At 51.6% G+C, this 25,378-nt stretch overlaps 3 protein-coding genes across 3 annotated transcripts in view; 1 reads left to right on the top strand and 2 right to left on the bottom strand.

Annotated features, from left to right (window-relative positions):
* Positions 1 to 1,168: 1,168 nt before the first annotated feature.
* On the bottom strand, positions 1,169 to 4,382 carry Hoxd12 (homeobox D12). Its single transcript, XM_028880581.2, has 2 exons — positions 3,755 to 4,382; positions 1,169 to 3,586 (listed from the first exon to the last, which is right to left on the bottom strand). Exons 1-2 carry the CDS (start codon positions 4,320 to 4,322, stop codon positions 3,348 to 3,350), a joined length of 807 nt encoding a protein of 268 aa, XP_028736414.1. The 5' UTR covers positions 4,323 to 4,382; the 3' UTR covers positions 1,169 to 3,347.
* Positions 4,383 to 7,868: 3,486 nt separating this feature from the next.
* Positions 7,869 to 11,218, bottom strand: Hoxd13 (homeobox D13). The gene is made up of 2 exons (XM_028880582.2): positions 10,372 to 11,218; positions 7,869 to 9,576 (listed from the first exon to the last, which is right to left on the bottom strand). Exons 1-2 carry the CDS (start codon positions 11,138 to 11,140, stop codon positions 9,326 to 9,328), a joined length of 1,020 nt encoding a protein of 339 aa, XP_028736415.1. The 5' UTR covers positions 11,141 to 11,218; the 3' UTR covers positions 7,869 to 9,325.
* An 8,109-nt stretch (positions 11,219 to 19,327) lies between these two features.
* Positions 19,328 to 25,378, top strand: part of Evx2 (even-skipped homeobox 2) — a 6,522-nt gene continuing 471 nt past the window's right edge. Inside the window, exons 1-3 of the mRNA XM_028880583.2 lie at positions 19,328 to 19,998; positions 20,930 to 21,216; positions 22,562 to 25,378. The exon at positions 22,562 to 25,378 is cut by the window's right edge and continues 471 nt beyond it. Of these exons, the coding sequence (XP_028736416.1) occupies positions 19,566 to 19,998; positions 20,930 to 21,216; positions 22,562 to 23,287 (1,446 nt within the window). The 5' untranslated portion in view covers positions 19,328 to 19,565 and the 3' untranslated portion in view covers positions 23,288 to 25,378. The remainder of the gene's footprint in view (positions 19,999 to 20,929; positions 21,217 to 22,561) is intronic.

Below are 25,378 nucleotides of genomic sequence, written 5' to 3'. Positions count from 1 at the left end.
CAGTCCCTTCCCCGCAGAGCCTTCGGAAAAGATTTCTTAAGTAGAGACTGGAAAACAAAACAAAACAAAACAAAAAATGTGAGGAGATCACCTTTGTCCAAGGACGATCGGACGGGTGCTGTGCCCCCCACCACCACGGAGGGGAGTGGACGCAGCTGAAAGAGGCCAGTGATGGGGCACACCTCCCTCCCCCACCACCAGACATGAATATTTACAACGATTCTGGATTTCTCCTCCACTAGCTCGCGTCCAGGAAGCCTCCCTAGCCTGCCTCCCAAGGGGAGAACCCTGGGGCCTTAAAAGCTTCCCCCCTTCAGCTTTCAGGGCCATCAACGGATTGAACAGCAGAATAAACCGTTCTTTCTCATTTTAAAACCTCTTTCTTGGTCAAGAGGCCGCGTGGACTGCAGCGGTTCAGAAGAAGCATTTATGTTTCTATGAGGGAATGTTGAGCAATCAGATTTCAGTATCATTTTTTTTTTTCTGGCATTTGTTTCTCATCCTGGTTCCAAATTTCTGCCAGTACTTCAGCTAGGGAAGGAGACATCCGTGGTCTTTGAATTTGTGTGGATCAGTCAAGGGGATGCATTTTGGAAAACACCGCTGGACTGACAGATAAGATTTTATATTTAGGCTAATTTTCTTCTGGAGCTGGCCTCTGGGAATATTCTCCTCCATCCCAGACTACAGAGAAGAAACGTGATGCTTTAGTGTTGTATCTATCTAGGAAATGAGCCTGCATGTTTTGTTTTAGGGCCTGGGTCTGAGTAAGTCTGATTTCTTCTTCCTTTCTCAGCCCTCTGGACTCAAGGTCTCAGCACTAAGGTCTGCCTTTGTTCGGTTGTTTTCGAGGAGAAAAACCTCTCAATACAGACTTGGACTCCAGAAACCTGGCTCAGTACCACTCTCTCCTTGCTCATTCAGATGCAGAAACCTTCTATCTATAGGACCTTCTTCTTTCTTACCTTCCAATTGTTGTGTGCAAATTTTTTAATTGAAAAATATTTTATGTATAAATCAAATTTGTTTCCCAGGAAGGGAATTGGAACATTGACTATTCAGTATTAGAGATGCATTGGTCTTGGTTATTATTCTTCCTCAAATTAAAAGCTAGTTTCTACATCCATGAGTTAGGAGCCCGGGTTTTCAAAGGGATCAGTATCAAGCAGGCCCTGGCTTTACTTGAATGAGCTCCAGGCTCCAAAGGCATAGGGTGGAATTCCCAAGGGAGCCTGCTGAACTCCTGGTGCAATTGCCTAGGGGATCTTTCTAGGACGTAGCTTGGTCCTGAAAAGGCTGACCAAAATTTGGCAGAGAGATGTTTTGTTTTGAAATCTGAGGAGTCTCAAATCTTGACTCTCCCCCTTCCCCCACCAATAATAGCAAGCTTTCGCGGGTTTGAGAATTTAGGCAAAATGGAGAATCCTCAATCTACAAACTCAGAGTTTTCTTTGTGTTTGAGATACACTCACATCTGCCCAAGGACTTCCCCACTTTGGATATTTCACACATATTCTGTCCATAGTTTTTTGTAACTGTTTCCTGACTGCCTCGGAAGCCATTTTCTCATTTAATGAACAGCAAACACCAGAGAACAAGCAGAGAAAGGCAAAAACGAATTGGGAGGCCTGCAAAACATTACAAAAGAATCCAAAGCGTCTTCTAAAATGAACATCAGCCCCCTCACAACGTGGCTGGGACCTGGATATTTATTTTCACTATGCAGCTAATATATACAAGGAAATGTTATTTTACATAATCAGAACAAAATGTCCACGGCAACTGTTAGCATAGAAAAATGATATTATTTAAAACACCAACTGAGGTCAGTTGGGGTGAGGCTCAAGGGTCCTTGTGAGATGGCCTTCGAGGTCCAGATCCTGGACCTGCACTAAAGAACAGCCATTGGACTTTGGGGAGGAATCACGAGCCTTTAGGATGTTGTGGATCTTGCTAGGGGGTGGGGGGTGGGGCCTAAAGCGCAAAAGAAGAGGCAAAGTGTGTGTGTGTGTGTGTGTGTGTGTGTGTGTGTGTGTGTGACGGGTTGTGTTCACTGAGAATAAGGCTGGATGGATTCTGTAACAAATGTAGAACAATTCCATCAGAATTTCCATTCAGAAAACCTAGGTTCCTCAAGGTAAACCTGGCAGGACTCAGGGCCTTAGAAGCTTTACAAGAGCTGGCCACACGTGTCTCGGAGAACGGGTTCAGTGACTGACTGAGCTTTGATGGAATTGCTGGGTGGTAGAGAGGTTGGGAGGAGAAATCCTGATTCTTTCTGCCTTCCAAGAGCAGCAACCACAGGCTGAGTGAGAATCTGAGGTCTCTTCTCCCACCCCCAGACTTCACAAGGAGGCTTTTCCCCCCTCTCTCTCTTCTTGTGGTGACATTAAGGTAATTCAAGAAAGACATGTGGACACTGTCATCCATTCCAGAAGGAAGTCATAGTTGCAGCATGCGGAGGGAATCTCCTCCTCCCTCCCTCCCTCCTCTTCCCTGTGCAGCCAAGCCTCAAAACAGGCCAGCAGCTCCCCTCACCACAGTTCAGTCCTAGGGCTCCAGTTACAGAGTGCATGGTCTTGGCTCAGGGATAGATGAGGTTGGGTTAGGGGAATCCTGCCAGTCTTGCCTGGAGATTGTAATTTGTTCTGGAACCCCAATTTCTCTCTCCTATCTCCGAGGAGGAAACCTTCCAGCACATTCTACCCAGCAGGGAAGCCTTCGTAGAGCTGAGATTCCAAGGTACCCCCCCCACCCCCCAAATCCTTCAGGGCAGATGGGGGCTGTCGTGATATCAGGCCCTTTCCTTCCTTGAGACTGCACAGCCTGGCTTTGTCACAAGAGGCCTCCGCTGCAAAGACGCTGGAGTTATCCTCAGCCTTTTCCACTGCAATGGCATCTCAGGGCCTTCCTATACGCTCTTCTACTCCGAGCTCTAGCTAGCTCCTGTTAAATGCAGAAAGAGCTGGACAGAGAAAGAAAAAGAAAACTAACAGGTTGGAAACTGAAAAACCCAAATACAATGATTCACTGGTAAGCCCTGGATGTAAACACCACAGACAACAAGGGCAGGTGACCCCAAGCCCCACGCTGAATGCATAAAGCCACCATTGGACTGCAATTCCCAAACACCTCTTAGGAGGGTCTCAAAGAGAGCTGAAGCGAAGGGGCCCCCACTGGCCTCAGCTCCAAATCGCCTCCTAGCTCCAGGGCTTCAGACTGAGCCGGAGGGCACCCAAGACCAGCGGAGGAGCGGGAGGAAAATCCCCAGCCCCAGCACCTCTTCCATGGCCAGGCCTAGGTCCAAAAGGGCAGGCTTGGCACCGCCGCCGCCGCCTCGTGAGCAACTAATAGAGCGCCAGGGCTTGCTCGCGCTGCACCACGCGCTTCTTCTTCATGCGCCGGTTCTGGAACCAGATTTTGACCTGCTGGTCGCTGAGGTTTAGCCTGTTCGACAATTCCTTACGCTTCTGCCGGTTGATGAATTCATTGATCAGGAATTCGTTCTCCAGCTCCGCAATCTGCTGCTTTGTGTACGGTTTCCTCTTCTTGCGGGCCCTCCCCGGGGCCGCCCCCCACGGCAGGCCTGAAACAGATTCCCGACCGACCCGTGTCAGCCCTCTCAGATCAACTTCCCGCCCCAAGAGGTTTTTTTACCACTGCTGGCGATTCTCCTCCTCCCTGTACAACTGTCCCTGGCACCCCACCTCCCGTCCCCACCCGGACTGGCTCGGGGAGCGTGGGCACCGTTTACCGTCGGGCAGCGAAGATCGCAGGCAAGAGGCCACCCCGGCCACTTGTACTGTCACGTTCAAGTTGAGCGGGCCTTTGGGGTCTTCCTTGAAGCCGGAGGCGCAGGGGGCCCCCTGGAGCAGGGTTGCAGAGCCTGGAACGGCTCGGCCCACACCCGCGTAGTCATACTTCGTGCCTTTGAGAGCCGAGTGAGCCAGGCTAGACTCGGGGGCGAAGGGCGGCCTAGTTCGGCTGCGTTCCTCAGATCCGGGGGCAGCATCAGGCGTATAGAACTTGACCTGTTCTTCGGGTCCGTCCTTGGCGCCTGGGGACTGCAGGCCAAGAGGCCCAGAGCCGGTCAAGTAGGGCTGGGAGAAGCCCCCAAAGGCAGAGGCGGTGGCAGGCTGCGCAGGGGTGCACGAGGCAGGCGTAGCGGCCCAGGGCAGCGCACCGCGAGGGTACGAAATGGGGGGAAGCGCGGCCAACTGGCTGCCATTGGGCCGCAGGTTGGAAAAGTAGAAAGAGTCCGGTGACTGCAAATTCAGAAGCGAGCCCACATAGCCAGCTCTGTAGAGACTGCGCTCACACATCTCCAACAAAGGGCCTCGGCTGTGCTCGCAACAGTATTTAGTTACAACCCGGAATAAGAGGACCGGCTCAGAGGATTGGACGAAACTTTGCCTGCAGGTTCTTCAAAGCCGGTCATTTCAGCACCGCCTACATCCCCCGACCCGTCCCCACCCCCCCTTCAGGGTATTATGATAACACCCGCAAAGTTGGACGGCGAAGGCTAGGCTGCCGGCAGAGCCAAAGCATGTAGAGGGAAGGCGAAGCCCTTGAGAGCTTCCAGGACCGGTTCAGAAGCCGGTGACATCGGGGTGGGGATACCTTTGCCCAAGTGTCTCTTGGGAGTTGTCCTGACCTGGATTGGTTTTGCCAGCTCATTTCCCGCCCGCTGCCTGGGCCGAACTTGCTTCTATCAACTTTAAGTTGCAATTCATACATTTTCCAGCAAGGGTACCTCTGGGCTTGACTGGAGAAGGTCTGGTAGGGCCACCGACTGCCCCTGGATCTCAGCAATGCCACTCTGAGACCAATCCCTTCTGTAGAAAGAACCTCACGAAAGGCCTCTGCCCAAGGCAGTTGGCAGCAAGGACCCATTCACTGCCTGAACCTGGAGTCCCAGGCCACAGACAATACAAGAGGTTGATAAACAATGGAGAAAGCATCACACACTGCGCAAGCGTGACACCTAAGGACTCCTCACACCATTCCGGGTGTTTGTCCCCAGGAAGTATGCTCTTAGTGTTGTCATCCAGGCTCCTCAGGTAATTCAGCAGTTCCAGGAGCCAATCTTGTGCAAAGGATACATTCCTTTTATTTCCTGGATTCACCTTGGTGACTAATCCTTATAAGCCAGAAGTCCTGGATGTCCAGACAACCAGCCAGCTGCGTTCCTTGTGTCGGTGACTCCAGGCACGCGGGGCGGCTGCGGGTTCACTGGCCGGGCAAACAGGGAAGCAGGAAGCGTAGTAGCTGCTCCTTGGGTGCAGTAGTATGCTTAGCCCCCCCCCCCCCAACCAGGCAGGCCCTTCTGGGTAGCCCAGAGGGACTAAGGCTTTTCTCCCCAAGAGACTGTGGGATGGACGCCCGCGCTAGCCCTGCAGCAGGACCCACGGTCCCTGAGCCAAGCTGGAATTGGTTAGGCCCCCAGCTCTGGCAAGGAGACCACACAGGCGCCGCCGGAGGGCAAGGCTGACCACCTCGCTGAGACTTTATTGTGTGAGTTATGGCGACCAATTGGGCGGCTCTCAGGACGCAATCGGCCTCTTCCTCTGGCTCTGGGGCACGCGCGGGGATGGGGTGGGGGGGGGGGGTGGGGGGGGTGAGGGGGAGTCTAGGGCTCCTGGGGCACTACCAGAGTTTTCTCCTCTCAGCCCTTGGGACAAGCACCCCGCTCTCTGTTCTTTCCCGGGAGGTGGGAGAAGGCATAAGTTTCAACTCCAATTTTGGAGGGCCAGGGGAACCCAGGCCTTAGATATCCGATAGCTTCCATTGTTGAAGCATTCTCCTTTCTCTACTCGAGATTCCTTGGCCTGAAATTTCGGTTTTAGGCGACCCAGAGCTCTCAGAGCCTCTGCCTCATGCACAGAGATTCCTAGGTAGTTACAGGCCTTAGAGTGTAACTTTAGACCCTGGCTGTCCTCGAGTTCTGTTTGCCTCTCAGGACTAAATACATAAAGGGACTACGTGGTGAACCCGGAAAGATAAGAACAGCTGGAGTCTCTCTCTCTCTCTCTCTCTCTCTCTCTCTCTCTCTCTCTCTCTCTCTCTCTCTCTCTCTCCCTCCCTCCCTCCCTCCCTCCCTCCCTCCCTCCCTCCCTCTCTCTCTTTTTCTTCTTAAGAAGACCCACTTCATCCCCCAAGTTTATAACTTTCGAGGTCTGGTAGGCAACGTTCTTTTCGAGAACCTGGTGGCTGAAGCGGCAAGCAAGCCGGAGACCAGGAGGGAAGGTGCGGGGAGGAAAGGAGGCATGACTGGGAACGTGGAAAGAAGAAAAAAAAAAAAGCATCTGGCTGAGGACCCGAACGGCAAACTCTGCCAATGTCGCCGAATGCCCAGGAGATGGCGAGCGTGCTCCACGCCGGGAGAGGCGCCGCGGCACGGTCAAGATCAACAGTGAAGGGCGGTGGGGCGGGCTTGGGGTCGCCAGCGCTCGCGGTCACGGCCCGCTGCCAAGGCCCTCCGGACAGTCTCGGAAAGCCCAGGACTGTAGCGGCTGACCCAGACAGCGGAGCCAAGGGACCTGCCGCGAGGAAGCCTTGTGGCCGCGGGTTTTGTTTGTTTGTTTGTTTGTTTGACCTTCAGCCTCTGTCCCAACGCCTTTTTCACCTCTAGAATCACGAATCATCTGCCGATCTTGGTCCCCCACCCCAATCGCTAATAACAGGCCAAGTTTCGTTCGGTCTCTAACTGAAGGAAAAGCCTTTCTCCAAACTCCCTTGGCCTTCCGGGCTCCCCACGGGCCTCGCTTCCAGGGCCTCAGCCACTTACCCTTGCTCTCCTCCTCCCGCAATCCCGAATATAAAAGGCACACATATAAATAACAAAGCCTTCATCTGTTCCTCATTTAGCCATCAATCCAAATACCACCAGAGAGCATTTGAGAGCAGTTTTAATCTTCAGCAAACCCCATTTCTCTTAGGCTCAGTGAAACTCACGTGGAACCGTGGACCGGCAGATGAAAGGAAAAACCTCCAGGCAAAATTCCCTCTACCCAATATAGGAAACCTGAGAAATGGACCTGGGAGATGAAGTGTGGCCCAGGAGACTAGAACCTACAAAAAAGGAAGGAGGGGACCGGGAGAACGGTGGCACACATATAAGAAAACTGAGGCCCGTGTTTTGATGAAACACATCTTGTGAGCAGAATAGCGAAGACATTCAGTGGTGCTTCCCTAAGAGTGACCTCTGGGCTGATGCGACCTCCTTCTTCAGGGGTTTGTCCTCCATAGGTTGAACTGTGTTCTGTATGTATCTAGACTTGTCTATCTCTGCCAGTACCTCCCCCTCCATAAACGAAGTTGGCCCCCGCAGTTCGCAGTAAAATGTGAAACATGTCAAGTTGGACCGGAGAAAACGAAAGTACTTCCCAACTTTCAGCCCCACAGACCTCAAGAGCCCTCCTCCCACAAGAGTTTACATATTGTGGGAGCTTTCAGAAATCTGTGTAGCTCACTTGAGCCTTAGAAAGTTAGCTCCTGCTAGATTGTAGTCGTAGCTGACAACAAGCTGCCTCACATTTTTACGGCCATTGCCCTGGATGGCAAAGAGAACTTAAAAAAAAAAATCCGGATGCCTAAAACTTGTGTCCAGCTGCTAAGATGTACAATAGTGGTTTCAGCTGTCAATTGCTGCCTGCAGTATGGGGTGTCTGAAATCTTTTTTTGATTGCCAAATATGGATATGGCTTTCTCTAATTTCTGGGTCTTCCTAGTGAAGCTATATAATGGACTCTCTTCCAGGTCCCAAACGTCCCAGTGAGTTTGCCTTTATCCAAGCTCCCACATTCACATTGATTAAAAATAAATAAATAAATAAATAAATAAATAAATGAAAGTGCCAAATGAGTTGGTAATATTGAAAGAAACAAAATTTATTGAGTTCTTAATGAGTTGGTCTGATTTAAAAGACGATCATTTTAGCCATCACAGATAATACCCTCATTTTAAAACATCACTATTGGTGTTAGAGGGAGGTGGGCAGGAATAGAACATGGAAGTTCCAGAGACCAGAACTGGTGTTGTTTCCTTCATCTACAGATGCTGAGGAGAGCAAGGTTTTATAATAAATTAGAACAGTTTCTAGAGGCTTCACAACCTTGAAAATCACAAACGTATGAAGACTCAGTGGAAACAGAGAGTTCTTTTTATTTATATCTCCCTAGGAGTAAAAAGTGATTTTTTTTTAATGCTCGAAGCACTGCTCACACACATTGCATCTACAAAAATAATCTCAGTCGCATAAATATGCAACATCTTGAAAGTAGTTCAGCATCACTTCCAGAAGCGTCTTTTCCCTCTTGGTCCTTAGAGCTTCATATTTTAAAAAATGTGTTAGAGGTTTTCAAGCTCTGAGAGGCTCATGTGTTCAGACAATTAACTTCTTCATTAGGTTCTGGGTAGAAGTTCCCACCCATGGCCACACTGGCTCAGTCTCTTTCCAAGGACTGAGGAGATGGACTCAGCTCCATTCCCACAGACCCGAGGATAGGGGCGAGTTTCTATGGTCTGGGAGTCACTCTGCTAATTGTAGGTATTTAAATAGCTGCATTTAGTGTAGGAGAAATGAAGGCATTCATGAGCACATTCTGTTTCCAGATTAAAAGATTACAGCTACAAGACATGCTACAAACACATGCAACAGCAAATGAGATTGCCAAAGATAAGGAAGATTGTCTTCATTTCAATATTAATAAGGTAGCTGCTTTGAAAGCCAACATGTGCCTCCAACCTCCAAGTTTCAGACTTTCCCAGTGATCCTAAGTCATTGAGTGCCTAGAGCTGTTTCCACTCGCCTTGGGGAAACTTCTGAGAGCTAATGATTCAATTATACAATCACAGGGTATGAATGGCTGAAAGCAATCTGGCTTAATGGATTATGAGCATAGTCAGTGCTGGAAACACATATAAAGTCCCGTTAAAAAAATAAACCCCTAAATCCAACGGGCACTTCTGAAATTCATTTGGGGGGATTATTGAAAAATACTTCAAGTTTTTTTTTTTTTTTTTTTATACTGGCCTGGAGGGAGAAACAATGTTTTTTAAAAAATCTAAAAACAAGCCTAGACAAGAACAAAACCAATAATACGCAAGAAAGAAGCAGAATTACAAAGTCAAATTGGGTACCAAAAAGTTTTAGAGCCAGATAAAGGTTGAAAGAGAAAAACAAAAACAAACCCAAAAAACGATTCACAATGCTTGCCATCCTAGGCAGGGAAGTGGGAAATTAAATACATTTTCAAGTCTTTCCAAAGGTATTTTTGGAGACAACCGAAAGCATTTGAAAGGTCTGTGGCCAACCTGGCCCATATCAGGAGACAGTGTCTTTGAGCTTGGAGACGATTTTCTTGTCCTTCACTCTGCGATTCTGAAACCAAATGGTTACTTGTCTCTCGGATAGGTTCGTGGCGGCCGAGATCCGCCGCCTCTTGTCCTTGTTAATGAACTTGTTAATGGCATACTCGTTCTCCAGTTCTTTGAGCTGCAGTTTGGTGTAAGGCACCCTTTTCTTCCTTCCCCGTCGGTAGACACACATGTCAGGCTGATTTAAAGCCACATCCCCTGGCACAAACAACAGCATGGGAAAAGTTAGACCGGGGTACCTAAGCTTTGAGTTGTGTGGTGTGAGTGTATCTGTGTGTGCATCAGTACTGGGCAGAGGCAGAGAATAAAGAAAATGAGACTGTTTATACTTTATTATTATTTACACAGACATATTATTTACACATTATTAAAGAAAGACTATTTGCACTTCAAGACAAAGGCTAATTTGATGGATCATCATGGTTTTTCAAATCGGCATTTTAACAAGCCTGGGATTTTATGGTCTGGTTATTGGGGAAAGCTCATAAGGGCCGTTTCTGCAATTGCCAGTTGCATACATTCAAACACACACACACACACACACACACACACACACACACACACACACACTTCAGATCTTTTACTCAAGCTTTAATTTCGGTTCTTGTGTTTGGGGATTTATGGGCTCTAAGAAGCATTAGTAGGCCATTGGAACCTCACTTGAAAAAGTGGGGGCCCAGTTCTGACACCTTTTAGTCAGGAGTCTTTTAGTCTTTAGTCAGGAGGGAGGAAGGGAGGGAGGGGGAGGGGGCAAAGGTAACTAAAGCTCTTGAACTTTAGTGGGTAAAAGTATCTTGCTGCACGGGGAAGGGAAACAATTTCAGAGGCGGTTTTAATTGGGAAAAGCTACAGCTTATAGAAACTAGACAAACTTTTCTGGTGTGTTAAACCTGGGTCAGGCCCGGAGCATAAGTAACCACTCCTAACTAGAGGGTTTTCTTTTCTTCCTCCCCCACCCCCCGCGTGTTCCTGACTTTTCTACGTTGCTCCTACCTGGAAAGGATGATTTCCAAAAATGGGACCCCTGTGGCTGGTCCTTGGCACAGTACACCTGGCTGTTCCACCCGTTGGCTAGTGTCCAGGACTGGTAGCCCTCCATGGAGATGTACGCCTCGTGCCGAGGTTCCCCGGATCCAAAAGTGGACACCATGTCGATGTACCCAGGCACGTGCTGATAGGGACTTGTGTAGCCCTGGTAGAAGGACACTTCCTTGGCTCGCGCGGGTACCTCGTTGGTCGGTACGCTGCTGCTCGCCAGGCCCGACACGTCCATGTACTTCTCCACGGGGAAACCTCCCAAGGAGGCGTGCGGCGACGACTTGAGAGCGTTCTGCTGTAAGCCCACACCGTGCGACATGCGGCAGCTGTAGTAGCCGTTGCCGAAGTGGTAGCCATAGCCCAGCGCCGGAGCGCCCGGGGGTGCAGCGGCGGTCGCCGCGGCCGCCGGCGCGGGACACTCTTTAGCCACCGGAGCCTCGGGGCGAGTGGCGATCACAGCCGAGGATGACGACGACGAGGAGGAGCCTGTGCGCTCCGAGGTCCCCGGGTACGCGAAGCTGGAGGCCGCCGCCGCCGCCGCCGCTGCCGCCGCCGCCGCCGCCGCCGCGCGTCCGGAATGTGTCCCCGCGAACACCGGCGCCGACAGGAAGCCGCGACACTGGCCGGGCGCCGCCACGGAGGACGAGGAGGAGGCCGGCGCCGCCCCAGCGGCCCCGCCGTCCGCCCGCAACCCGTCCATGTCCCAAGTCCCCGAGCGGCTCATGGCCCGGCCCGGCCCGGCCCAGGCCCCGGCCTCGGCCCCGCGCAGGACACCATGGCGCGCAGCGCCTCCTCCCTCTTCGCTGTGCTCCGCGCCGCGCTCGCTCCCGCCCTCTCCCTCCCGTCCTCTCTCCCTCTGCGAGCCTCCCGCCTCCTGCCCGCCCTCCAACAGGTTAGCTCATCGCGGGACGTTTATAAAAACGAAGTTCAGGTTGGGAGGGGGCCTGGGCCGGTCGGGGGGCCGCCTCCCGTCCCGAGGGCGCCGGCGGGGGACCGCGCCATTGGTTGCTCCCGGCCACGTGGGGGTGGGGGCGCGGGCGAGCCTGGCTCCCAGCCGGGATCTGGCTGGACCCACCCACCCGGCCCCCACCCCCCTCAGCCCTTTGGGAGGCCCACCTCCCATTCCCGCCCTCGCCCCCCCCCCCCCGACCCAGGAGTTTGCGCTGCAGCCACCCCCTCGGGTTGATTGCGCGACGGCCCATCTCAGGCCTGTCTGCGAGGCGGGCGCCGAGGCCTGCGCCTCATCTCCACAGCCGCTGTTTTTGCCACCTCTTTTTGGTTCCTCGAGCTGCACACCAAAATGAGGGTGAAGGCCAGAGGTGGTCAGAACGAGGTGAAAACGGAGCAATCCTTCTTTGTTTTTGTTTGTTAAAAAAAAAAAAAAAAAAAAACAACCCAAACCTGTTGCTTTGTCTTCCTCTACACCCCAAATTCGAGACAGCTCATTTTTCTTACCTTGGACTTACCTAACGGGTAAGAGCATTCCTCACAGAGATCAATAGCAGCAGATTCTTCCTATACAGACGCCATCAGCCCACAAAATACTCTCGAAACGCCCTTGGGGTGCCTCAGAGACTTACACCTCACCTCCGCTGGACAATCTGCGCAACTAGGAAGTTCACGGATGCCAGGCCCACATCTATTCCCTCAGCCAGCCGGGAGTCACTGCGCCTGGCTGGCCTTCTTCGTCTCAGCCTGGCCTCCTCCCGACTGGCAGAAAGACTCCGTGACCAGAGCGGGAGGAGAAAGGCACTCAGCAGACCGCCACGAATCTTCTGCGCCTCGCCCACAGCCTACCGGCCTCTTGCATTTTGCAGCCACCACCCACCCCCGCCCGTTACTCATACCAATTAATTGAAAACTTCACTTTCCCAGGGACCTTTGTTTCATTTCCTTTTCCAGGCTGCCAACGGCAGAGAATTGAGTGTGCCAAGTTAAAAGGATTTTTCCCCCAAGTAAAGTCGGGGCTGGTGATAGAAGCCATCCAGAACGCCTAGGTCCAGCTTTCACAGGGACAGGGTAGGCTCTTGTGGCAGCACCAGAGGAGCTAATCTCAGCTTTGGGGGTACATCTGCTAGAGTGTTAGATATGACAGTCCTAATCTCTCTGTATTCCCACCCCCACCTCCACTCCCCGTCATCCTTCGGCTCCAGAGTCCCAGCATAACTATCCTGGGATCTTAGCAACTTATGGGTCTCCCTTGTGAGTCCTGAGCTGAATCTAGGTCTCCTGGGAGCAATACCAGACTTTGAGACAAGAGTGGTGGGTGGGTGTAAGAGCCTCAACCGAGGCAATTTGGTGCTGTGTGTGCTATCAACTTCCCAGATGAGTTTATCTCTTAGGAAAACCACTCCTCTAAACTTGTGGTACTGAAGCCAGCTTTGTCGCCCAGCGCCATCGCCCTCTGATTGAAAATAGGCTCTGAAAAAGAAGAAGAAAAGATGAGAAAGAGTGAACAAGGTCCTTCTGGGCCTGGTCTGGTCTGGTCTTGCAGGGTGGGCTGATGGCGTTGGGCGTGTTGACACAAAAAAAACACAGTAACCATAAAAGGCTCAAATAAAGGGGGGGGATGAGAGAGGTACTAGAAGAGAGAAGTAAGAGAATTAGTCTGACTTTTAAAAGCCCCAGACACGGCCATGGTCAAACTCAAATCGGGAGAGTCTCTCCAGGGCTTGGCAGAACTGTGGGAAGAGTCATTTGCTGATCGGGATGATTTTGATTACTTGAGAGAAGGCAAAAGTTAGCAAGGGAGGTGGACTGCGGGTAAAGGGCCAGGGAGTGAAGCTGCTGCGTTCTTAAAGAGGTTAACAATTAGATTTTCGCCTTCCGTTGTTTTCCTTTCTGTTTGTTACTCAGAACAACATGGGAGCTCTTGATATTTCTCCCTTATAGCTTCAAACATTTGCTGACATAAAAAAAAAAAAACCCAACAAAGTAAACAGAAACACCAGAACCAACAAACTTTCAGTCCCCCAAACCCTAATACTTTAGTGGTTTTGTGCTCTTGGAACTTCAGTACCATATTTTTAAAATTTGATTGATACATTTAATAAACATTATATATTTACAACAAAGAAAATAAAATTAAAACCAGAAAGAAGAGCTTTTCATGTTCTGTGATTCTAGTTCACACATTAACCTTGGCTCAATTTTTCATACAGGAAATTAAGTTGTACTTGATTGGGAGGGAAATTGGGACTAATGCTCAGATTGAAACCTCTCGATATGGTCTTCTTCCCAATAATGCTCTGTGGTGCCCTTGTAGAACTTGGAGTTTTTCTGCCAATTTTAAAGGTTATTCCGAAATAAAGGCAATTTTGATTAACGCTTTTTGTCCTTTGCTATCCTGGGTTTCTCTGTGACTTCAGCAAAGTTAAGTCTTAGGCATTGCAGGAGGAGCAGGTAAGGAAAAGGGCTCAGATAGGCCCCATAGGTAGAACCCTAATCCCAGCACCCCAGGGAAGTTACTGCTATTGGGTCATGGTGTTGAGGTTTGCTACTAGGCAATGCCAGGATTGCTTTTGTATATGAACTAATAAGCTCCATAGTTTGCAAGATGATAGGAAGGTGTGGAGAGGATTCTGAGGTTAAATGGGAAGAAATGTTTTCACTTAGCTTGTGTATCTTGTATCCAAATTGTATTCAAGTTGAAATTTAATTGCAATTCCTCTTTTTTTTTTTCTTTAATTTTTGAGACACAGACCCACTCTGTAGTCCAGACCTGCCCAAAATTCCAAAAGGGGTGGGATTACAGGAGCAAGCCACTATGCCAGGCTCATAATCATTTTTGTCAGATGTCCAAGAGCACAGGGTGAGCCCTGTATTTGTGTGTGGGTATATCACAGTGAAAATTTAACAAAAGAAACAGGTTTTGTTACGCAAACGAGCTTTGCAATGATAAGTGTCTCCAAATACTTACCTATTGTTCTGTGAAAAAAATTGATATGTTTCCTGATTTTGGTGGAAAACTTATGATGTCCTTTGTTGTTCAAAGTGCCCCCTGGCTTCTCTTTCTCTGTCACCTGCTCCTATTCCTTCTCTCCATCTCGAAGAAGGAATTCTGAAAATTGCTTTAGATAATTGAATCTGTGCTGGAGTCATATCGTCTGTTCTTTCTTGTAGATCTTGCACATTGTGCATCTGTGTGGGGTGGAAAAACGGATGGATACAGGCTAGGATTTAGACTTCCTGAAGTGTCCTGCTTACCAAGATAGCAGTGAGCTCAATTAACCACGTAATTGCTGCTTGTTACAACCAGGATGGCAAGGTCCTGCCACAATGGGGTTGTGGGAGATTCCTTTGAAAATATTTACCTTGATGGTCACAACCAGGAAATAAAAGATACTCTGTTAATTAACTTTTCAGAAACCAAAGATTCAGTAGAAAAAGTCTCGACTCAGAAGCAAAGTCTTAAGTTGAGTGGAATTGGCTGCTGGGTGTTTTCAACCATGTCTATCTGCTGGCTCTGGTGTTTATTTTTTCTCTCCAGCTAACAACCAACTTCACTCAGGCTGGGGAAAAAAACAAAAGAGCAAACAAACAAAGCATGAAGCAAACAAACAATCAAACAAAAAAAGAAAAAGGGTTTTTAAAAGTCAGAAAATGGAATCCTGTGTTTGGGGCATTATTTATATCTCGAGGTGGAATCCTTTTGGGTTAACCACAAAATTAGCCTCTATTAAAGGAAAATCTTACGCAGCAACAAAGATCCTCTTCATATACCACGCGATTCTTTAAAATTTCAAGGTTGCCTCCCATAGGATAGCAGGCCCTTATTTGAGATGGAGAGAGCTTAGCTAGCCTTGGACAGTAGGAAATAGGGAGGGTCTTCCCTTCCAAAGAAATGCTTAAATATAGCTTAGGCTTTGCTGCGGAGGAGGCTCTGGGAAGATAGGGCCAGGGCTGGAGGACCGAATAATTTCCTTCCTTCCTTCTTTCTAAATAGAAGTGCGGAGTGCAATTTGCTGTTTTGTCTCACATTTGGAAAGTGTGAGCTTCAGCAACACACTTTTCTAACTGACTAAATGTTTACTGTCAGCAGTCAGGTCAAAGAGAAGCCTATTGCCATTTCAGGTCATTCACATTCTCTGTGGGCAATCCACGTAACGGGTATCAGCGAGGCAAAGGCGACGAAGGGTAGGAAACCGCCTAAACAAGTAGGAGGAGCTGAGAGGCTGGCTAAGGATGCCCGTGGTGGGGCTCTGGATCCCTGACAGGCGCCCGCAATTCCCCGCGCCTGGCGCTAGATGTCTCTGCAAGTTCTCGGGTCTCGTCTGATGGCACATAAACTCCAGGCAGGCGGCAAGTCTGAGCAGCCTCAGGGGCCAGGAAGAAAGTGCTCACCCAAGCCCTCACCTACAACCGTCCTAGGGTAGCCTGGAACTGCAGGTGAGGGGCGGGAGGCGAGGAGAAGGAAAATTGAAGCAACTGGGCCGACCCAAGTGAGGCTGAGTGCTACAGGCTTGCCTGCGGGCGGAGGAAAGCGACCACAAAGTCCCTCTAGGAAGGCAGACTTGGTTACTCCAGCCCTCACCCTCTCCTATAAATCGAAACCTAGTCGTGAGGACCGCACTTAGCCAGGCCCACGGCTCAGATTCTGGAGATGCTTGCTCTCTGTAGTCCCAGCTCTCCAGCTACTTTGAGATTTACATCAGCTTGAGAACTCTGGTACTGACTGGAGCCCTCCATCAGGAAGCCTGGCGTCGGCTCAGACCACCGCACTGGGCGGCGCCGCCGCAGCTCCGGCTTTATTCTCGACCCACCCCTCTGCAAAGTCGGAGACAAATTTTTACCTGAAGTCACAGGCCAAATGTTTAACAGTTCACTCCGGGACCCGCTGCTTACAAGAAACACTTAGTTTGGAGGCCTAACCCCAACCCAGGGGGGAAAGAAAGACAGAAGGAAGGAGGAGAGAGAGAGAGAGAGAGAGAGAGAGAGAGAGAGAGAGAGAGAGAGAGAGAGAGAGGAGAGGGAGGGAGAGAGAGAGAGGGAGGGAGGGAGGGAGGGAGGGAGGGAGGGAGGGAGGGAGGGAGGGAGGAAGGAATAGGTTTCTGGTCTTCATTTACATCACTCTTTCCAGCAAAATTGTACTTTTTGGATAATATGGAGAAAGTTTTTCCTGCATGTCACCTCACTCCCCCGTCTGAAAATCCCTTTGAAGTCATGGGCATGGGTTAGCTTCTTGTGTAAGTGTGTGATCTTGTACTTTGAAGACACCAAAGGCTGAAAACTGGGACGGTTTCTAGTCACTGTGAAATGTTACCGTCTGCTAAGTGCAGTGAAAAGTTATGAACGTCTTTCTCGGTGATAGTTTCCAAGTGTACTTTGCTGCAACAAACATTCTAGAAACGCAATAATAGTATTACTTAAAAGGTGCAAAATAGCTTCCAAACCACTAAATGAATGAGGACGGCGTGGAGAAATGGTGTTTTCCATTTTCTGGGGTTGGACTTGACCAGCTTTTGGAACCAGAGGCAGCGAGTCCCTGAAGGAGGGAAGAAATGGACCCACAGGCGACGGAGGAAGGGGGTCATCTTCTTCTTAGGCCGCTGAGGCTTCTGCGACAGAAAAGCAGCTCCCAGCCGATGAAACCGCTAGGAAAACAGATGGGGGCGCCAAATGACAGCAATAAAGGCATCGGCGGATTTCCGCCCAGGCTGAGCGACCACTTGCTGCCAGGGTCTTGGCCCCCCCACGGAGCCTAGCCTAGACCAAAGAGTCTCTTATAGTACCTTGGGTAAGCAAGGATTGGGGATCAGGACCCTCTCTCTCCGGGACAGTGGAGCAGCGACTGCCAGGACCGGTGGAACGGGGCATCCTGGCCGACAGGCAGGTGGGGGTGAGCGCAGGGCAGGACTCCTATTGTGCAAACAGCGAATAGAGCAGCCCAAAGTGCCAGCGGCTGGGCGACCACTAGGGTAGAATAGCCAACCGGGACAGGGGCAAAGGTGGATGCTGGGTCACGTTCTCAAATGGAGGCCACCAGACAATTCTCCTTAGCCTTCCAGCCTATCCCGCTGTCCTCTTACGATTTTAAAGAGGTGGGACTGACTTTCTCAGCAAAGCTTTCTTGTAGAAATAAGTTGGCGCCAAGGGGAAGAGGAGAGAAACTTTTGGCATTAACTATATATGTGCACACATGTACATAAATATACTTCACACCTCACATCCCCTTACATTCCTGACGCGCCCCCAACGGGTCCAAGGTTAAAAAGAAAGCGCCAACGGACAGATGGGCAATTAGATCAGGGGTTTGCCCCTTAACACACCCCAATGTTCTGGGTGTGTCCCAGAGAGAGAAGGAGGGGGTCCAGGTTAGGGTCTGAATTGGTGTTGTGATCGGGATGCAAAACCCAAGACCAGCGCCCAGACTGCCAGGCTCTCCAGGCTGCTTCGGAAGCTCACACGCTGGACCACTGAGTACTGTCCTTGTCCTCCGTGGACCTCGCCAGTGCGGGCGAATCTCTGCCTCAGGGGCAGCTGGCGAGCGAACCGGCACGACGCACCCGAGTCGGGCAGGGTGGGGCGCAAGCGCGGGAGGAGATGAGCGGATTTGAGTGAAGATTGATCTTCCTTAAAATGGTTGCCACCGGCGTCATTATGACTATCAAAGTTATCGCCAAGAGGCTCAGCCTCCAGCCTCGGGCGGGAAGGAGAAGAGGCAAGGTTGGTCGGAGACTCTCTGTGCCCCCACCCAGCACCAGGAACGCCAGGGGCCACAGGTAAGGGGCTAGGGTGGAGAAGGGGGGGGGGGGGGGGGACGGAGAGGTGGGAGAGGGCAGCAGGGGACTCCTTCCCCTCCACTTTGACCCCGACCGACACCCAGTTACTTTGCCACAAATACCTCTGTTTGAGAAGGGTCGGGGAAAGCTGCATATTTAAAGAAGTGGATTCGGAGCGGCCCCTATGGTACGGTAAATCACGATTGTGTTTAAAGTTAGCTGTCGAATTCTACTATCAAACCGTCCAGTCTAGTTCATTTCCCCCTAGGGGAAAATGCGAGGGTGAGAAGCTTATCCATCAGCCAGATTATAAAACTAAAAATCTAGGGTCTTCGAGTTCAGAAGTCAGTCTGAAAACAGTGGTAGAAAATCAGAGGTGTAATGATTTCCGTTTGGAGGCACGGGCCCTATGTACCTCCCCAGCCACGTAGCAAGAAAGCCTTTTCAAAAATCTACAAGATATTCTCTCTCTCTCTCTCTCTCTCTCTCTCTCTCTCTCTCTCTCTCTCTCTCTCTCTCTGTCTCTCTGTCTCTGTCTCTGTCTCTCGGAAGGGAGAATACCAGATGGAGAGGAAGAAGTAAGGAGAGAAAGAACTGAGGGTCCTATTCGTTAAATAAAATACTTATTATTAATATTTGGTTCTTAAAACAGAAAGATAAGTAATCCTGACAGGAGCGGGCACAAGGTCTTCTTACGCAGCTCTTCCTGTATCCTCCCCCTTACCCGCCCCCCTTACGCCCCCAGCTTGTAAATGTTAAAACAAAACAAAACAAAACAAAAAACTTCCCAAGGATCTACTCTGGAAAATCAAAGCATTATCTATTATTTAACACGTTATCTGTGTCCGTGGAAAAAATGAGGAAGGCGCTGCATGATTAGGACCTAAGGGGCAACCCAGCAAACTGAGAGCGTAATGATGCCCCTAAATGAAGGGGGAAATGTGCCGCGGCGTGCTCTATTAATCAGACTGTCAATTTCACCCCCGAGGCCAAACCCCCGGGCGAGCAGAACTGGCTGGGAGCGGGCAAAGGACCGGAGCCTTCTTCCTCACTTCTCGTGTCTTCTCGTCTCCTACCTGGATCTATTTGTCTGCTCTGAAGTCGCCTTCATTACCCACTGACAGGAGCGTGTATTTATTTGCTTATAAACCTGTTACAATAAATGATTATTCGAACGGCGTCATTCGTACCTTAATGACGAGCGGGCGCTACTTTTTGATGAATGACATCTCCGACTCGGAAGGATGTATGGGTCATTTTGACCAGTCATTCCCTCGCTCTGGCATCCCACAATTTTTCCGCCTCCCTCCAAAAGAGATAATAATATTTAGAGCCGCTTGCTGGGGCTGAATGAGAATCAGTCCTAGGCGCAGCCCATCATTAAGACGGGACAGCCAGGCCACTGTGGCATTTTTTTAGAAAGCTGAGATGATGGAAAGAATAAGAAAAGAGATGATTCTGATGGAGAGAGGGCTCCACAGCCCTACTGCTGGCAAGAGGTTCTCCAATCTGTCCGATTCGGCTGGCAGTGCTGTGCTGGAGGCCTTGGAAAATTCGCAGCACCCGGCTCGCCTCAGTCCGCGCCTGCCGTCCGCTCCCCTGCACGGCGCTCTGGGAGACCTCCCCGCCAAGGGCAAATTCGAGATAGACACTTTGTTCAACCTGCAGCACCCGAGCAGCGAAAGCACCGTCTCCTCCGAAATCGCCTCCGCCGCCGCCGCCGAGAGCCGCAAGAAGCCTGGGCATTACTCGGAGGCGGCCGCCGAGGCCGACATGAGCAGCGACGTGGAGGTGGGCTGCTCGGCCCTGCGCTCCCCCGGCGGCCTGGGCGCCGCGCCGCTCAAGGAAAACAATGCCAAAGGTAACCACCGGGCAGCCCGCGGGCTCTAGCCGCATCCTCCGAGCGCCCTCGCGGGCCCCGCCACTTCTTTCCACACCTTGGCGGGGCTCCGGCTAGCAGCTAGAGGGCTGCGCAGAATCGGCAGGGGCAGGGGAGGGACGCATGCTGGGGACCGTACCCCCTGGCTCTGCTTTTTTGAGCTTCCTAACACAGCCCGGGCCTGTCTGTCGGAGCCACAGGAGCCAGGCCCGCTGGCCCAGGCTCCTGCCCAAGTCGGAGCAAATGTTTCGGCTGGCCGATCTAAGACCCGGGGGCGAAGCGATCTAGTTGCTCCTTTGCTCTTGGGGAAGGGTGCCCTGGGCAGGGCCTCCGAACTCGGCTGCCTCTGGAGCCCCCAGGGCCGGGTGGAGGGGGAACTGCTCTGGATACATCTGAGAGTCTGGCTCCCCGCACCTCTGCACGACCGACCGCTTCAAGCAGCGGTAGAAAAGAGTTGAAAAGTAGGCACCCCCCCACCCCCTTACAGGCTGGGGTTTGAGCTGCAGATGCTTTGAAAAATCTTAAGATATTTTAAACCCAAAGGCTGTCAATGAAAAGTAGGAGGCCGTCCTGTGGTTCCCAGACCATGTCAAACCCACAGCTTCTCAGACTGCGTCCGAGGTAGGCATTTTCCCTCGGCCGATTTTCCTACCAAGTGGAAATTTTCTAATTATTGAAAAAAAAAAAAAAGAACAACCATCTTAAATTCCGTTTCTATTATTTGGTTAGGAAGGGCTCCCCCAAACTTCATTGATTCCATTAACGGCCGCAATTTGTAAGCCTGACAGACCCCATCAATTCTGACAGCGACTTTCCTTTCTGGAAAGCACTGTGGCCACGGGTTGGCAACTCCAGCTCAGGGTTCTCGGCCCCTCTGCAGCTACTCATGCTCTGTGGATTGTTTGCTTGCTAGGGTACTCGGAGAGCGGCGCGGTCGCGGGTACCACGACGTCGGCCTCAGGCTCGGGCCTCGGCAGTCTGCATGGAGGCGGCGGCGGCAACGGCGGCGGCGGCGCGGCGCTGGGCGGCTCCGGCTCCGGCTCCGGCTCCGGCGCCGATCAGGTGCGCCGATACCGCACGGCGTTCACCCGTGAACAGATCGCGCGCCTGGAGAAGGAGTTCTACCGGGAGAACTACGTGTCTCGGCCCCGCCGGTGCGAGCTGGCCGCAGCGCTCAACCTGCCCGAAACCACCATCAAGGTATCGATTCTGGCGCATGCCTGTCCAGGCCTCCCTCGGGGCACCTGGTGGATGTTTCTTCCCCCCCACATCTTTTCTCCTTTTCTGGGTGGCGAGGGTTAGCTGTGGAAGTCCACCGGGGCTTGTCACCGAAGGAGGAGGCTTATTTATTTCTCCTATGCGAAATCCCAGTCGGTTGGCAGGCCCGGCTGACCTGAGATGGCCTCCTGAATCGCGAGGCCCATGCTTCAGACCGGCTCCCCGCCCTGCTCAGTTCTGCCCAGCGGCTGCCCAGGTGCCCCCTCGCCCGTGTCCAAGGTCCTATTTTGCCTTAAGCGGCAAGGCAGGCTGGTTTTTGTCCCCCTGGCACAAACCCGAGGTGAAACTTTTCATTCGCTCCTGCTCGTGGAGATTTATTTCTAACACAAACCGTCAGTATCTGAAGAAAAGGTTACAGTGTTTTTAAAAAAAAAAAATCGATTGGATTGAGAACGTAGTTTCCTAAAGAATTTTCCTCCTGGGCAACGGGAAACAACGAAATTGTTCTTGTTTATATATGTGTATATATTTAGGTTATTAGTTTTTATTATGCATCCGTCAGAAATGGCTGGAAACTAGGTAGGCTTGGTGAGCACTTCAAGGAGCATTGGACTCTCTAGCAAAAGAAGCCACCCCGTGGGATAAGGGACGGGTATAGAAGTCCTCCAGTTTGATCGGGCTTTCTTTCATTTAGAGTTGTGACGAATGATGTCTTTATTATTAGATACTATGTGAGGAGGGGTAGAAAAAGTTCCCTTTCCAGGTTCCCGGCACATAGCTTTTCGCCACTCGTTTAAAGCAAACGATTCCAACAAAATCATCCTTTCAATACCCTAATCGGACCCATCCCCCTAGGGAATGGTCCTCGCAGCTCCGAGGGCTCAGGGCCTGGAGCCGCTACCTCTCAGAAAAAAACTGGAGACAGCCTCTCTTCAAAGGCTGCCCGGAATCCCCGTGCAAATCCCGGGATTGACAGACCGGTGTTGAGTGAGGCTGGGCACCGGTGGGTGGGTAGACCGCGGGAGATAAAAGGTTGGTTTGGGATGAGGAAGAAGAAGAAAAAACAAAGCAGCAAGAGTAGAGCCAGAACCCGAGGAGTCGCACTAAACCGGAGAGGGGACTCTTTGGGCTGTCGAGGGTGTGCCCTAGCAGGCTGGCAAGTTTCTGGGCACCCCGTCCCATGTAGGAGAGCGAGGGGATCGAGGCCGAGGAGCAGGCCAGGCTCCTCTGGGACCGGGCAAGTGTTTTGGAGACCCCGGGCGGGCGGGAGGGGGCTGCAAATACCCAGCGCCCCCTAACCCGGGCGGTGGCGCGGCTGTCCCCGCAGGTGTGGTTCCAGAACCGGCGCATGAAGGACAAGCGGCAGCGCCTGGCCATGTCGTGGCCGCACCCCGCGGACCCCAGCTTCTACACCTACATGATGACGCACGCGGCGGCCACCGGAAGCCTGCCCTACCCTTTCCACTCGCACGTGCCGCTGCACTACTACCCGCACGTGGGCGTCACCGCGGCTGCAGCGGCCGCCGCCGCCTCGGGAGCGGCGGCGGCGGCCTCGTCGCCCTTCGCCACTTCCATCCGTCCTCTGGACACCTTCCGCGCGCTCTCTCACCCCTACTCGCGGCCCGAGCTGCTCTGCAGCTTCCGCCACCCGGGGCTCTACCAGGCGCCGGCGGCCGCGGCCGGGCTCAACAGCGCGGCGTCGGCGGCGGCTGCAGCGGCGGCGGCGGCGGCGGCGGCCTCCTCGGCGGCGGCGGCCGGGGCGCCCCCCAGCGGCAGCTCGGCGCCCTGCTCGTGCCTCAGTTGCCACAGCAGCCAGTCTGCGGCCGCCGCCGCCGCCGCTGCCGCCGCCGCGCTGGGTTCCCGGGGCGGCGGCGGCGGCGGCGGCGGCGGTGGCGGCGGCGGGGGAGCCGGGGCGGCGGGCGGCTCGGACTTTGGCTGCAGCGCCGCGGCGCCGCGCTCCGAGAGCGGCTTCTTGCCCTACTCGGCCGCGGTGCTCAGCAAGACCGCCGTCAGCCCGCCCGACCAGCGGGACGAGGCGCCGCTCACCAGATAACTACGCCGCCGCCAGGGGCCGCGCCGGCCTCTCGGCGTGCGTCCCCTCGGGGCACCCACCCGCTTGGCCCTCGGCTACCGCTGCCGCTAGGAGGCGCCCCGGGGCACCGGAGGGCGAAAGAAATCTGCCCGAGTTGGGGGGAGGGGGGAAGAGGGAAGGAGCCGGCGCGAAGGCCTGGAGGGGTCCCCCCCCAAAAAAAATGATCTCTATTTTTGTATCTCCAACCTAGCTGATCCCCACCTCCAACCCTACGCCTTCTAAACGTGGTTCCCGCTTTGTAGGCCCGGATTTCCGTCTGTCTGGAGGCCTTGGTCTCCGGGAAGACAACTCCCCAAGGCCAGTTAGACTCCAGGGTATCCAGTCCCGGCTGATCACCCTCCGGGCCCCGAGTCGCCCGGGGGAGTGGCTAGAAGCCATGGGAGGCCGTGACAAAGAGAGAGAGAGCTGTGTGTGCCAGTCCGTGAGCGAGGGAGCGTTACCCCCCGAGATTCATGCTGCTGCTCTTTTTCTTGTCTTTAAACGAGGGGGAGAAGGAAAGGCAGGTTTTCTCAGTCTCAGCTTGCTAAGGGGCCTTTGTCCGAGGGGAGCAGGAGGATGAAGTGTGAGAAGCCACAAGGCAGAAGGAGAGCGCATGATATTTCACCGCGCCCAGGGCTGCGGCGGTCTTCTCCGAAAGGACAAAGCCGAGGTGGGAAAGGGTGGCGACCGCGCTTCCTTCTCTCCAGTCCACTACAGTTCTCTTTAGCCTTTGGTTTCAGTGCTTAGGAAATGGAACGGTTTTTTCTTTGCATATTTTATGTAAAATGTAATGGGTAACGAGGTTGCCAGGCCAGGGAAGGAAAGGGAAACCCAGAGAAGGTGAGGGCCAGCCTGACAGATCATTGTAGTTTATGGAGAGGCGTTTTCATCTCAGTTTTCCAACTGTCGAGTTTCACTCGATCTGGGAAATACTTGAATCTCTAGATAAATGATATTATCCTAAGACGTTCCTTAGACACTTTTATGAGTTCGAACTCTGTATTCCTCTCGACCCCCTCTCTCCTTGTTTTCCTTTTCCTCGGGTAAAATGGTTCTTGGCATATTTCTCACGCATGTCTATTGCCTTCTTCTCTGCAAAAGCCACCGCTGGGTTGCTGAGACCTGTTCTGCCAACCCTGGCTACAGGGGGGGTTTCCTTGAACTTGAAGAAAGGTACATCAAAACCCACCAGTGTTAACTGCCACGTCAATTTTGATGCTAATAATGTGCAGATTATGACGAAAATTGCCAATCATGCTCTCTGATGGACCTCCTTTGAATGTGGAATTGGAGAAAAGTTCCCCGCACGGAGACCGGCTGTCAAGTACTAACAACCCGCTAAGGGAAGTCATTAGGAGAGACGGATAAGAGACTCGGTACATAAAACATTGTTCTTGGTGCATAGAATGTATGCTATTTAATGTTGTCTCTGTTACCTGAAGTGATTTCGCAGAAGAAAGCCGCGTTCTTATCATCTCAATTGCCAATTTTCATTTTGGTAACTTGGACGCCCTGGGTAGACTTTTCTCTGTTAAGTTGATATTCCACCAATGTGAACAGCCTCATTAAATCAAGCCCAGATATTTCCATAATGCTCCCTGCAGAGCTACTTCGCTCCTTACATAATGAGATTTTCTGAAGAGTTGAAGCCCTAAAATAACTTGCATGTTTAGGCCCAGCAAAGTGGGTATATGTGTGTATGCAACCTGCGTGTGTATGTGTATATATATGTATGTATATGCATATATATATTCGTGCTCTTAAATACATATATAAGAGATACACACATCCATATATACACATTGGCACATTTTATGTGATTTATTTCAAATTTGTTTCCTGGCATATTTTTGTTATTTTTAAAGACACTGGATTTTAAATTTTCAATTCCTGAGGATAGATTTTTCATTATATGTTGAAATAAATAATTTTTCAGGAAAATTTATTTTTATCAAGTGGAAAAGATTCCAAGGGGAAGCAGTATTTCAAAACTCCTGTTATCTATTATGATATTTCCATAAAATATTAGAGAACTTCCCAAGGAAATAACAATAATCTAAAACTCAACTTCTT

Source organism: Peromyscus leucopus, chromosome 4 (genome assembly GCF_004664715.2).
Source record: "Peromyscus leucopus breed LL Stock chromosome 4, UCI_PerLeu_2.1, whole genome shotgun sequence".
NCBI lineage: Eukaryota > Metazoa > Chordata > Mammalia > Rodentia > Cricetidae > Peromyscus > Peromyscus leucopus.
The sequence above is the reverse complement of the archived record's forward strand: the minus strand, read 5'-3'. Positions and strand labels throughout refer to the sequence as shown.